The sequence below is a fragment of the Mus caroli genome, chromosome 11, assembly GCF_900094665.2.
Source record: "Mus caroli chromosome 11, CAROLI_EIJ_v1.1, whole genome shotgun sequence".
NCBI lineage: Eukaryota > Metazoa > Chordata > Mammalia > Rodentia > Muridae > Mus > Mus caroli.
The window spans coordinates 69494800-69508607 of NC_034580.1; the positions used below are offsets into that span (position 1 = coordinate 69494800).

General features: G+C 48.7%; 1 protein-coding gene across 1 annotated transcript in view; it reads right to left on the minus strand.

Annotated features, from left to right (window-relative positions):
* The window catches only part of Rap1gap2 (RAP1 GTPase activating protein 2), a 201578-nt gene that overhangs the window by 177182 nt on the left and 10588 nt on the right, over nt 1-13808 (minus strand). Inside the window, exon 2 of the mRNA XM_029483716.1 lies at nt 1379-1414. Within this exon, the coding sequence (XP_029339576.1) occupies nt 1379-1401 (23 nt within the window). The 5' untranslated portion in view covers nt 1402-1414. The remainder of the gene's footprint in view (nt 1-1378; nt 1415-13808) is intronic.

The following is a 13808-nucleotide window of genomic DNA, read 5'->3' on the forward strand; positions in this document are numbered from 1 at the left end:
CAGAGGCAGGCGGATTTCTGAGTTCGAGGCCAGCCTGGTCTACAGAGTGAGTTCCAGGACAGCCAAGGCTACACAGAGAAACCCTGTCTCGAAAAAAACAAAAAATAAAAAAATAAAAAAAATAAAATAAAAAAATCAGGTCTATCAAGATTTCTTGGATAAAGGCACTGGCTGCCACACCTGATGGACTGAATTCAATCACAAGAATCCACATGGTGAAAGGACAGCTTGGCTCCAGCAGGTTGTCCTCTGACCACCACAGGAGTGCTGTGGCATGTGCCCCTTTTCCCCCACCTACAAAATAAAGGATTAAAAAGGGCTGGATAGAGCTCAGTGGGAGAGCACTTCCCTAGCATGGGGGAGCACTTGCACAAACTCCTGAGTTCAATTCCCAGCACCACCAACAAAATAAAGCAAAACAAAAGGAAATGAAATTGAAGCCCAGACTTCCATGTACCACCTAAACAACCTGCCCTGAACTGGGCTGCACCGGCACACACACACCGTGCTACACAGCGGCCCCATCATCCTGCCCAGCTTTAGAAACCAAGAATGCTTCATGGCCTTTCAGGCCTCAACCCCATGGAAAGACTAAAATCTAGCCCCAAGCCCTGACACCCTCCAGGGCCCAGGCCTGAGACATGGGGTGTGAAAGCCTCAGGGAGACCCCAGGCTGGGCTCACCAGGATGATCAGACAGTTACAGATGACTCAAGGCCAGCTATTCCCACACACACATGCCAGTGATGTTTGAAGAGGTTCTAGGGGCTGCAGAGAAGGCTCAGTGGTTTAGAGCACTTGTTGCTCTTCCAGAAGACCCAAGATGGATTCCCAGAACCACATGATGCCTCATAACTGTCCAAAACTCTGGTACCAGGGAACTCTACACCTCTGCAAGCACCAGGAACACATGTGGTGCACAGACACACATTCAGGCAAAATGCCCATACACATTGAGTAAAATAGTAATAATCTGAAAAAGAGGTGCTAGGACATCGTATCATAGTTTTTCAAATAGATGGATAATGTCAGGAAGATGCCCTCTAGGTGTTGGAGCTTCACATAAAAATTTAAATAGTAGAAAATACATCTTTCTTATCAATAAGGGCATGGCTTAAAGGTCATAGCCACTAGACACATTTCCACCATCCTTGTCCCTGATTCTATCAATCACGCCTCTGCCTTTCCCTGGGCATCCCAGGACTCAAGAGGCCCATGTAGTCTCCTCCAGTGAAGAAGCCCCTTCAGCCAAGCCTGGAATCTGACAGTACACAGCATCCAACTGTTAAACGCAACCTGGACAGAGCGAGTCTCAGGGTGCAAGGAACCTTGCTCTGTTGTCATCTCTGATCTCTAAAGAATTGGAAAAGGCTACTTACTTGACCTTCAGACCCGCCAGCATGGTCTTGTCGATCCTGCCAAGAGAAATGCAAGGATTTCAGTCAGTGTGAGGATGCAGGCTCCCTTCTGCATCTGTCCTACAGAGAACGTGGCTACAAGACAAATCTCCAAACCAGGAAAGGAAGTCTCAATTCCATGAAGAACTGGGCCACATATATTTCTTTGGGAAGCTTTCCTGGATGAGCTTTCACTGTTAACCTGATACCATCGGAAACTATCTAGAAAGAGAATCTCAGTGGAGGAATTCTTTAGATCAGCTTGGCCTGTGAGCATGTCTCTGAGAAATTGCCTTGATTAATAACTGATGTAGGAGGCGCCAGCCCACTGTGGGCAGCACCATTACCTAGGCAGGTGGTCCTGAATTGGTAAGGAAGTTAGCTGAGGACTGGAAAGATGCGCTCAGAAGTTAAGCACACATATTGTTCTTCCAGAGAACCCACATTTAATTCCCAGAGCCTACACTTGGGTGCTTACAACCATCTGAACCTCCAGCTCCAAGAACATCTAACAGTCTTAGCCTCTGTGGGCACTTGCATTCATACACACATACCCCCACATAGGCACATACATATAATTAAAAATAAGGAACTGCTGGGCATGGTGGCGCACGCCTTTAATCCCAGCACTCAGGAGGCAGAGGCAGGCATATTCCTGAGTTCGAGGCTAGCCTGGTCTACAGAATGAGTCCCAGGACAGCCAAGGCTATACAGAGAAACCCTGTCTCAAAAACGCACCCCCCCCAAAAATAATTATGCCTATGCCTATGCCTATGCCTATGCCTATGCCTATGCCTATGCCTATGCCTATGCCTATGCCTATGCCTATGCCTATGCCTGCCTGCCTGCCTGCCTGCCTGCTAGCCAGAAAGCAGCATCCTGGCTCCTGCCATGCTTCTTTGACTGTGAAATGAGCTCCTTGGTCAGAGATAATGCTGTGTGCAATAGCAAGCTGGCCTGTCTTCGTGTTCCTGCCTTGACTCCTCTCAATGACCCTTTCTCCCCTAAAGGTGCTCTTCTCAGGGTGTTGTCACGGCAGCAAAAATGAAACTGGAACAGAAAGAGACCAGAACACTCTGCATTTTAGAGATGGAGTCTAGGCTTCAAAGGAGTGAATCTCTGGTTGGGTCTGACTCTAGACCAGCGGTGACCCCCAACCATAAAATCATCCTCATTGCTACTTCTTAACTGTAATTTTCCTACTGTTGGGAATCATAATGTGAATATTTTTGGAGATGGAGGTTTGCCAAAGGGATCTCAACCCACGTGTTGAGAACCGGTGCTCTAGAACTTCCAACACTCTGTGTGGATGCCACGGGAGATGCCAGTACCCCAGCCACAGGAATGCTCCATCAGGCAGGTCAGAAGCCAACAGCAGACTCCAAGGAGAGCCGCAGGTTGGTTCAAGCTGGGAGCAGGGAAGAGCGCATTGGCTGCAGACGCACAGCAGCACTCCCCGCCCCTGCCTGCACCACCTTCTCTGGCAAAGGAGGCAGTGTGTGAGGTTCTATTTTTACCCCCACATATGCCAGCCCTTATGGCTGGAAACGGAGGTCCCTCCCCCCATCAGAGACACAGTGGGCAATGGTCTCCCTGCATAAGTCTTTTATTGACCAGAGGTCACTTCACCCATGTCACCATTGTGACAGCACCATCCCTTAATGGTCACCACCACCTGAATCACTTCCATAGCCAGTGTCACCACTGTCACTCACAGTGTCCTTACCACCATGTCTCCATCACATTAACATGTCAGCAGCATCATTAACAGTCAACACCATGACAGCATTAATCACCCCAGTCACTACTGGTGTCATCACCCACTTCATATGACACTTCAAGTCACCACCATTACAATGTCATCCACCACTGTCACAACCAGGGTCATCACCATCATGTCACCATCATGACCAGTTTCACCACTACCACTATGTCTTTATCTGTGTCACCATCGATATCAGTGTCTCCCCAGAGCCACCACTACCTTCAATGTCACCGTCACTGCCAGTGTCTCCACCATCACCAGTGTTGCTATCATCAGTGCCACCAGCACTTCAAAGATGCTTGGCACCCTGAAAGTTCACTCAGGCCCCAGTTTTCCCAGTTCCTTCCCATAGGCAGGCTCTCAGGGAAAAGAGGGCAGAGACGTAAGGGACCCACACAGCAAGTGCACAGATGCCCAGACATCCCAGGCTGGCATTAAGCTCTGAGCTGTGCTAGAGCTTCCCAGTAGAGAGTAGGATCCCCTTTCTCTGAGGATCCTCCAGCACCTCATCTCAGTCCCTAAGAGCAAAACCAGATACAATACCAGGGCATGTATTCTTTAAGGTTTCCACGCTGAAAACAGACCCTCCTGCCTTCCTATTCAACCTAACAGAGCCCCATATCCATGCCATTGTTAGAACACCACCACCACCACCACCACACTCATAGCCAGAGCCATCTGATGAAAACAAGCCCACGCATCCTACATCTTCCCTAGGAATCTCTCTTAATTCTTCTAGCAGTCCTCTGCTACAGCAGGGGTCCCCACTGACACATGGGGAAAGTGAGGCCCAGGGAGGAAAGCCTGTGCTGAGAGCTCCCCAATAGTTGAGGTGGAGGCGGCTCTAAATCCCTCCCCACTGTGTGCTCTCCCAACCTCTGCCTGGTCAGACAGGCATCCTCACCACAGCAGACCTTGCTAGTCCCTGTGCCCAAGTCTCTCCCACACAGCAGCCTGCGCACCAGGGTTCCAATGCTAGAGTGTGGCCCTGGGAGCTTGTAGTTTGGGCAAGGCTGTAAGGTGGGGACTGGTCCTTTTAGAAATCCAAGTCCCCAGCTTCTCTGTTTCCTGAAGCACCTCACTCATTTTACCATGACAGAATTGACAGCACTGGATCTCTGCATTGACAACAAACGGAGCCTTTGGAACTCCATCTGAGGTCAACTTCGCTGTCTGGAAGGATCTGGGATCCAAGATCAGCTGCATCCCCTCCCAGCTGCCAGCTGTGCCCAGATGATCACTACACTGCAGTCCAGCCCTCTTTCCTAACTTAACGCTATGAAAAGTCTTTTGCGTCACTCCAGACTCGATGGGTCTCACCCTATCTTTGCATTGGAAACAACCCAGTTATCCCAATAGCATCTACTGAGCATATATGTTCAACATACCAGGAAGGCATCCTCTTACTCCCATGGTGAGCCAGATAGAATCAGGCCTGTCGCCCTAGAACCTTGTTTAGAGGACAATGTGGCTAACATATAAAGAGAGTCCCTTGGACATAGGTCATTCTCCCCACTGCTGTCTTTGCCTCTGAGACAGCTGTGGGTGACACACTGTGTCCCCTGCCTCACCTGGCCAGGTTTAAACCATCAGCCGGTTTTGCTTGGGAGCGCTGAAGCAATCTGATGCACAGAATTGCTACTTGTAGGGGCTGGACAAAAAATAGATCAAAACAGTAGTGACTGGGAACAGAGTTCAGTCATTAAAGTATCTGCTTTGCAAGCTGAATATCTGAGCTGGAGCCCTGGACGACACATAAAAAAATAAAAAAGCCAAGGATGAGGGCACACACTATTAACCCCATGCTGGGGAGGCAGACAAGAAGGGAACTCCTGGGCTCTCTGGCCAGCCAGTCTAGGCTAATCAATGAGAAGCAAACCAATGAGAGAGCCTGTCTCAAACGTAAATGAATAAATAAGTGGGCTCCTTCGTTCTTGGCTGCTAGAAGAGCACTGCCATCACGAATGACACGGGACTACCCAGAGCAGGAAACCCACGGTCAACCATCTACTTCAGAGGCTGCCCTTTACCCTAGGGAAGCAACAGCCCCTAAGACAGAAATCCAGGGAAAACTAGCCAAAATGTACAAGACCGCACCAGATGTCTTCTTTGTATTTGGATTCAGACCCTGTTTGGGTGATGGTGAGACAACTGGCTTAGGCAGGATTCGTGATTCCCTGGGTTATGCAAACAAAAAAGAAAAAAGAAAAAAAAGTGAGCCCAAGCAGAGACTTGCAAGACAAGGGGGTGGGGAAGAGCTTTAGAAAACAGAGAGAGTGTGCAAGAGGAAGGTCGGGGAGACTGCAAAGTCCAGAACTGGTGTCCCAGACAAAAGGAACCAGATCTTGGACAATAGCTACAGGAGCAGAGAGTCTGTGGTGACTCAACCTGCCATGGTCATGAACATCTCTCCAGAAAGAACTAACAGACTGACAACTTTAACAATGAATAAACAAACTAAGGAATGACACCTGAAGGTGTCTTTTGATCTGGACATATATGTTCACTCTCTCACACATGTGCCTGCACACACAAACCTGAGTAAATCAAACACTGGATAAATTAAAACCGTCTAAGACCTAAGCCTTGCAAAGCAAACTCTCTGATGGCAGGCCCTTGGCATAAGTCACACTTCACAGGTGGGTCTGGGAGAACAAGATCCCATTACCTAAGCTCTGGCCTGCAGTGATCCCAGGCTGACGTCACACACTCCTCCCAGAGCAGGAAGCAGACTGTGTGACTCAAACCCAGACTCTCCATCAGGACAATAGTCCTTACCCCAGCACTGGGGATGGCCAATGAGCAGACACCACCCAACCCTGCCACCCTAGCATCCTCTTCTCTTTACTGTCCCATCTGCCAAGCAGAGTGACCAGAAAATCCCTTCCTGCAAGAGAGTGGATGGCAAAGGGTTCTCAAAGAGGAGCAAAAGAAAAAGGCAAACCAGGAGACAATCGGTGACTGGAGAAGCAGAGCCCGTCCCCTCCCAATCCCTCTGTGTCTCCCAACCTTCCTGCCAGCCCCACCAATGCCAGCCATCATCCTAGCCAGGACCCCAGACACCCTCAGTGTGGCAATGCCCTAGGCCCAGAAGCTGAGTGGAGACTGATAAGGCGAGCCATTAGGCTGCACTCCCCGCTGACCTGCATACAGCCGGTAAGGTGAGACACGCCTTTGACTTCAGACCCTACTTTTAGCATCTAGGAAGACAGACAGCTTAGAGGCAAAAGGTGCCTAAGAGCAAAAGGCTGGATGCAGGGCTGAATGGAGCAAAAGTGGGTCAGAGAGAATGGCAAACTTGAAGACAGGCCTACTCCTCCTCTCACAACCCACCCAGAGTGGAGGCAGTGCACGGGTATCTTGCCGTAGACTCATGACAGCCCAGTAGGAGCAAACATGGATACAAGACACCAGGGGAACAAGGTAGGTACTTGCTCTGAAACAGTACACATGTGGTCACACTCAGAGGCAGGTCTGTGCAGCCAGGCACACAGCACACACGGTCAGATAGCTTACAGTCACATTGAACCTGCACACATACACATGAATAGCCCCACATATGCACACACATACAGGAGCACACTAGCACAGGCATACACACCGACTGCAGGTGCTCACTCACGCCCACACTCCCAACCACCCTGACCTTCTGGATCTCGTGCAGACCTTGCTTCTGACAGGGAGGCAGAGCTTGGCCTCCGATGGCCCCCCTCAGGATCCTCCAGGTCTACCTGGCGTCTGAAAGTGCTTCTCACAGACTCAGGTCTCAGGCACACCCTGAGCCCTGCTTCCCAGCTGCCCAGTGAGACCCCTTCTCCAAGTCCTCCCTCATCTCTGCCATAACCCCTCCTGTAACCCACCATCCAAAGCCCCCAAAGGAGACGCTGCGCTTCCTGCCAAACATGGTCGCAGCTGAATAGCTGTAGAGCCCTGGGTCCCAGAGAAAGTCCCTGGGGCTTGTTAGAGAAAGATTTGAGAAGCAAGCAGCAGGGCCAAAGCCACAGGGTGGGGCACCAGGCAGGGCACCTCCCTTTTTGCCTGTCCCCCAAGTTGAGCTTCCTGTGGGTGAGGCTCCATGGCCTAGAGGTGTGTCCTGCACTCCAGGAGGCACCACAGCAGGCAGGGAGGTCACAAAGGGCAGCTTCCCCACACCCAGAAGAACCCACAACTCCGGAAGGGGCTCAGCCAACAGATTGCACCACAGCCCCATTTGGCAGCTGGCCCTACACAGCCCCAGCTTCCTGGAAACCAAAGGAGGCCCAAGGATTCCCATACCCTTGTCTGGGAGAGAAGAAGAGACCCATCTGAAAGTCTCAAAAGACCCTTCACAACAACTCCCAGATGCCCGGAACAGAGAACTTGCTGTTCCCCAATGCTCAGTACATACTCAAAAAAACAAACAAACAAACAAACAAACACCACACAGAAATAACTGCATGCATCTGTATACACAGACACACATCCACACATGTAGGCACAGAGAAAGCACACACAGGCACCTGCACATGTACACATGCATATACACACCAAGGACGCATAGGTCTACTCAGGCATGGGGATGCTCACATTCAAATCATTAGAGACACTCCCATGTGCACTGTGCAAGTAGAGTAACCCAAACTTTTACAGAAGTGAGAGCACACCTCTCGTTTACCTCCAAATGCCCATCCAGACACATGAACATGCATGGACGCAGGTGGGTATTCGTGAGTGCCCAGGACCGTACATATCCACACACTCAGAATGCTCATGTGCCTGGAACTGTTTATTTCATCACATGTACACACACACATAGAAGGAGTCTCAACTGCACTTCTTGGCCTCTTAAGGATCTAGACCAAGCTGGGAACCTGATTCCTGTAGGCAGAAGTGGGGAGGAAAACAAGCAAATTCATCCTTCCAGTGGGGAACATGCACTAGTTCTCATAGCCGCCCGCACCAGCGCTAACACAGTGGTGTTCTCTGGTAACAGCCCTTTGATCACAGACTCTACAGAGACGGCAGGTTGGGGGTTCCTAGGCAACAAGCAATGAAGAAGGACATGAAGCTGCTCTAGTTGCCTCCAGTGACCTCTGACCAAAGACCACTGTGGCTCCCAGCACAATCCTGAACGTCCTTGGTTGAAGCTATCCCTCATGCTCATTTGCAGCCCAGAAAGGAAGGTTTAGCCTGATAAGTTCAGACCTTGATGGCTTCCTACCGGACAGTTACTGCAGCAAGCTACTCCTGCTGTTTATCCCTGTACCCACCTCATACCAGGAGATTCCCAACAGGTACCAAGGACATCCTGGGGGCCCCACCTGCCCTGTTTTCCTTTAATCCCCCTCAGAGAGAAAAATATGTGTACTCAATGAGTCCCATGGTCAGGGGCGATTCCTTTCAGTCTGAGTTTGGCCAGCCCAGCATCTACTCAACTGGCCCCAGCAGCAGACTCAGATACCTAAGGAGACTCTAAGACCCAACCCACAGATGCCCCCATCTCCCTCTGCATCATGTCCTAAACTACAGGACAGAAGACTAGGGCTATGAAGAGTATAGGACACTGAAGCCCACCTGCAGGAAGATGGCAGAGAAAATGGGCCAACAGAGATCAATTTTTTTTTTAATTCTGTGTGTGTGTGTGTGTGTGCATGCGCGCGCATGTGTGTGTGCACACACTAGTGAGAGAACATATGTGTGTGGAGACCAGAAGGTGCGTATCAACCTCAGAAATACTGTTGTCCTCTCATTGGCCTGAAGCTTACCAATTATGCTAAGCGTGCTGGCTAGCAAGCCCCAGGTATCCACCCCCCTGTTCCTATCTCCTTAGGGTTAAGAATATAAATGCACACCATTATGCCTGGTTTTTCACACATGCATATCGCCAGTGCCAGAGACTGAACTCAGGTCCTCAAGTTTGCAAGGCAAGCGCTTTGCCTACTGAGTCATCTCCCCAGCACAGGAATCAAGTTTTAAGAGCATTGTCTGAGTTCCTATCCAGCTAGGTCAGAACCCAATGACCCAGTATGAACTGGATCTTTCTTCTCCTCTCCTCTTCCCTCCTCTGTCTCACCACTGGGAATGTCCTAAGAAAATGCCTTAATGAGCAAGACAACAAACAGCCAATCTATCAGCTCTGCTTCTTTAGCCAAGTCTGAGACTTCCAGCAGGCCGCCAAGCAACCTCACTGGGTAAAAAGCTTCAGGGTGAGCTACATGTTTTCCAAGGGTGGTTGAGGTAGATATCACATGAGTCTACTTAGAACAGAATGCCTTGTGCAAACTTCTCCGTTCTCATCAGTTAGCAGGAGCTGAAAGTGAGGCTGTCTCTGAAGCATACATCCGTATGTTTTCATGTATGTATTAAAGAAAGAGGTGGCGTGACAGTTGCACCAGACTTGGGCACACCCCACCACCCACATGTACCATGTGTGAACACTGCCCATCACACCTATTCAGGGGGAAGAGACAGTTGACAGATGCTCTTATCATAGGCCTCCAGGTCCAAGGAGACATGAAAGTTTGAGGCCACCTGTACCAAGTGTTCCAGGACACAGGCCCAGGCCCAAACACCTGCAGAGTATTAGGAAAGCAATGGGGTGGATTTCAGGCTTGAGGCCAGGCTAATCTCTGTCTCCAGAGTCTCCAACTCCTGGAAGTCACAAAGGGCATTGATAGGGCCCAGCTATCCCTCCAAGAAGCAACAGCAGCCTGGGGCACTGGTAGGAAGGAGACAGGAGTATTCTACATTCCTCAAGAACATCTGGATCCAGGGATGTTGGAGAGGCCAGAAGATCCTAAAGTCCCTTCATCCCCATGGTAAAAGCTAGACAGATGGAAGCTCCTGTGTGACTGACTCCATTTCAGTACCTGACCTCTGGAGGCAGGTGAGAGCCATTCTAGAGCCATATGTGCTAGCCCCTGCTGAGCTCTGAAGATAGGTGACCTCAGCCAAGTCACTTAACCTCTCTGGTCTCAGTTATTTTCTGTCATACAGGAAGGATGCTGCCAACCTCACACTGTTACGGAGGAACAAAAATGCTTGGCACAGGCTATGGGAACCATTATAATTACCACCTATCGTGACTCCGCCCCCTGCACAGTCCCTTTCAGCTTCCGGGCCCCCACTTATTCTGCCCTTTTTTGTTCCTCTTCTGTGGGGTGGTCAAAAGGAGGCCACCCAGCTCTCTGGGAAAGATTGTGAGCCAAGCGAAAAGGGAAGCACTATGTGAGCTTGCCCAGTCTGCCTGCCCCCACCCACTCACCCACCACAGCCTCCACTGATGAGAATGAACCAGAGCCAAGGGAGCACCCATTTATGGGAGATCACTATAAGCCAGAACTGATCCAACCACCTAGCTTAGTTCAGCCAAATACCAGCCACTGAGAAAGAGACTGGAATGCTGAATTTATGCAGCACCCATTGTACAGAATGAAAGACTAAGGCCTTGAAAACAATGTATGGCTCATGATAGAACAGTTATGATGTGGGAGAGAGCAAGTGCTAAGTCCTCCTAGTTCCTGCCCAAATGGGCCTCATCCCTCCCTAGCAGGCGTAGGCGAGTGTGTATACATACATACATACATACACACACACACACACACACACACACACACACACACACACACACGCCTACTTCAGGTCACATGTCACAAGGTTCATCATCCCTGGTGGAGCCTGTGGGAATTCCTGGGAGACCATCCTAGGAGACAAGACTTGTCAGGGCCCCGGCTTTGGGCAGAGCTCCAAGGAACAAACCCACCCATGGGCATTCGTGTAGATGGAACTGGTTCGCTGGCTGAGACTAGAAGACAACCCAGAGGCCTGTCAGTAGCAGGCCCTCCCTCCACTGTGTCCCCAGGGTCCCCAGGACAGGGGGTAAGGAAGAGGCAGTGGAGTTTCATCTGCTTGGGCAGCTCAGACCTTGTAGTTATTGTTTTTTTTTTTTTTTTGGTTTTGGGGTTTTTTTTGGTTTGTTTTGTTGTTGTTGTTTTGTTTTGTTTTATTTCGAGACAGGGTTTCTCTGTGTAGCCCTGGCTGTCCTGGAACTCACTCTGTAGACCTCCTGGAACTCACTCTGTAGACCAGGCTGGCCTTGAACTCAGATATCCGACTGCCTCTACCTCCTGAGTGCTGGGATTAACTATTGTTATTTTAAAATGAGGACTGAACAATGAGACAAGCTCCTTCCCAGGGCACATAGATGGGCAGTCACAGAAAGTTCCCGGAAATGGGTGCCCCTAAAGAAGAAGCTGTAAACGGACCAAGCATTCTGTCCCAACCCACATCATGAGATGGCAGAAGGCTGAGCTGGGCAGCTCAGATCTCATCTCCCTCTTCCACTGTAAGCAAGTTATTCCTTCTTCTGGGGCATCCGTTTACCCTCCACAAACTGCCCTCTACTCCCTTCCCAGGTCAGCTGAAGACAAGGACAGAGGCAGCGTATGGCACAGATCTCTGGGGGAATGTAGGTCACTTCGCTGTGTGCCTTTCTTGGGGCCAGGGCTGCATGTCCCGTTGCACAAGTTCAGAAAAGGCAAGATGATGACAGAGACAACTGCAAGGGGCCACTTGTGAAAACGGGGGTACAAGTGCAAGACTCATACACGCTTTGATTGCACAACTCCTTCCTATCTGTTCAGCACAGCTGACCTGCCGAGGGAGTCACCATAGTGGCTGGCTGTGGCCTACAGAAGTGAGGGATCCTACCACAAACATTTCAAAATAACAATAAGGCAACATTTTTGCCAATTGGATAATAATTACTTTTAAAACAAGCTAATAAAGAAAAGCAATCACTTTAGAGGCTGGGGCTGTAGTTTGTCAGCAGAGCACTTTCATGACACTTACCAGGCCCTGGGTTCTAGGTCCATAAATCAGAAACAATAGGATCTTGATTTTAAGGCCAGCCTGAGCTACATAGTGAGACTGTAAAGCTAGAACTGTAATTTTGTTGCTTACAAGGCTAAGACAGAAGGACAGCTGTGAGTACAAGGCTAGCCAAGCTATAGAGGGAGACCCTGTCTCAAAAAAAAAAAATTAATGATAAAGTGCATACTTATAATCGCAGAAGTTAGGAGGTGGAGACAGGGGAATCAGACTTTCATGGACATCCTCAACTACATAGTGAGATTGGGGCCAGCCTAGGCTACATGGGACTCTATCACAAAATAAGTAAGTAAATAAAGTTACAAGAAAGGGCTGGTGAGATGGCTCAGCGGTTAAGAGTGCCAACTGCTCTTCCAAAGGTCCTGAGTTCAAATCCCAGCAACCACATGGTGGCTCACAACCATCCATAACAAAATATAATGCCCTCTTCAGGTGTGTCTGAAGTCAGCTACAGTGTACTTACATATAATAAATATATAACTAAATAAATAAATATTTTTTAAAAAGAAGGAGTTACCAAAAAAGCTCACTATAATATATGTGTGTGTGTACATATATATATGTGTGTGTGTATATATATGTATATATAAGATATACATAAATACACAAAAATACTTTCTTTATGAAACAGGGTTTCTTTGTATAACATCCTCACCTGTTTGTAGACCAGGCTGGCCTCAAACTCACAAAAATCAATCCCACTGCCTCTGCCTTCTGAGTATTGGGATTAAAAGTGTACACCCAAGTAGGTATGCAGATTTTTATAGCTCCCTAGACAATTTCTGGAAGGAGCCATAAGTAATGATCCAAGAGTGGTAACTTCAAAGAATGGGAATGGAATTGTCTGTCTAGATTCTAGAGGGTGCAGACTCACTACAGAAGACTGTTCTATGCTGTTATATTGTTAATGTTGCTTAAACCATTAACTCATTTTTTTAAGAAAAATGTTAAATAGATAGGGTGTGTGTGTGTGCGTGTGTGTGATTCAAAAGTATGCATACACAGGTTTGTATGTATATGGGTATCTGGGAGGGGCAGTGTCTGTGGAAGCCCAAAGTGTCTCCTTTGATCAGTTTCCACTTTATTCCTTTAGGTTGGGTCTAGCTAGCCAGCTTGCCCTGAAGATCACCTGTCTCTGCCTCCTAAGTCCTAGAGTTATAGGCAGCCACCATGGTTGGTTCTAGGGATGGGAATTCTGGAAACTTCCATGGTAAGTGCTTTATCTGTTGAGCCATCTGTCTGGTTCTTGCTCTGTTTTCTGAGACTGGGTCTTTTACTATCACTCAAACTGGTCTGGAATTGACAGCAATCCTACTGCCTCGGTCTCCTGACTGCTAGGATCACAAAGATGAGGAGAGGGAGGAAGAGGTTGTCGTGATGAATAGGGTAATTTTTTTCAAGCCTCTTGAATTCAAGTTTTAGAGTTCAAATGATCACTGACCCTGGTGCTGGTCCCAACCTTTCTAAAGGAGTCTGTCTTCACAAAGAAGAGGTAGGACCACGATCCCTCATGCCTCGACTCCAAGTGGTACTGTCATCTGGTCTTCTTAGATAAAGAATTATAAAGGAGCCTGGAACACAGGTTTTCTAGAAGGAATTTGAACTTATGAATACAAATCCTTTTTTAAAAAAAACTGTACATGCCAAGCACAGTGTGGTGCTAGAGACCTACAATCACAGCTGCTAGAGAGGCTGAAGCAGGAGGATTGCTTAAATCAGGAGTTCAAGGACTAACCTGGGCAACATACTAAAATCTCAAATAAAAAAAAAAAAAAAAAA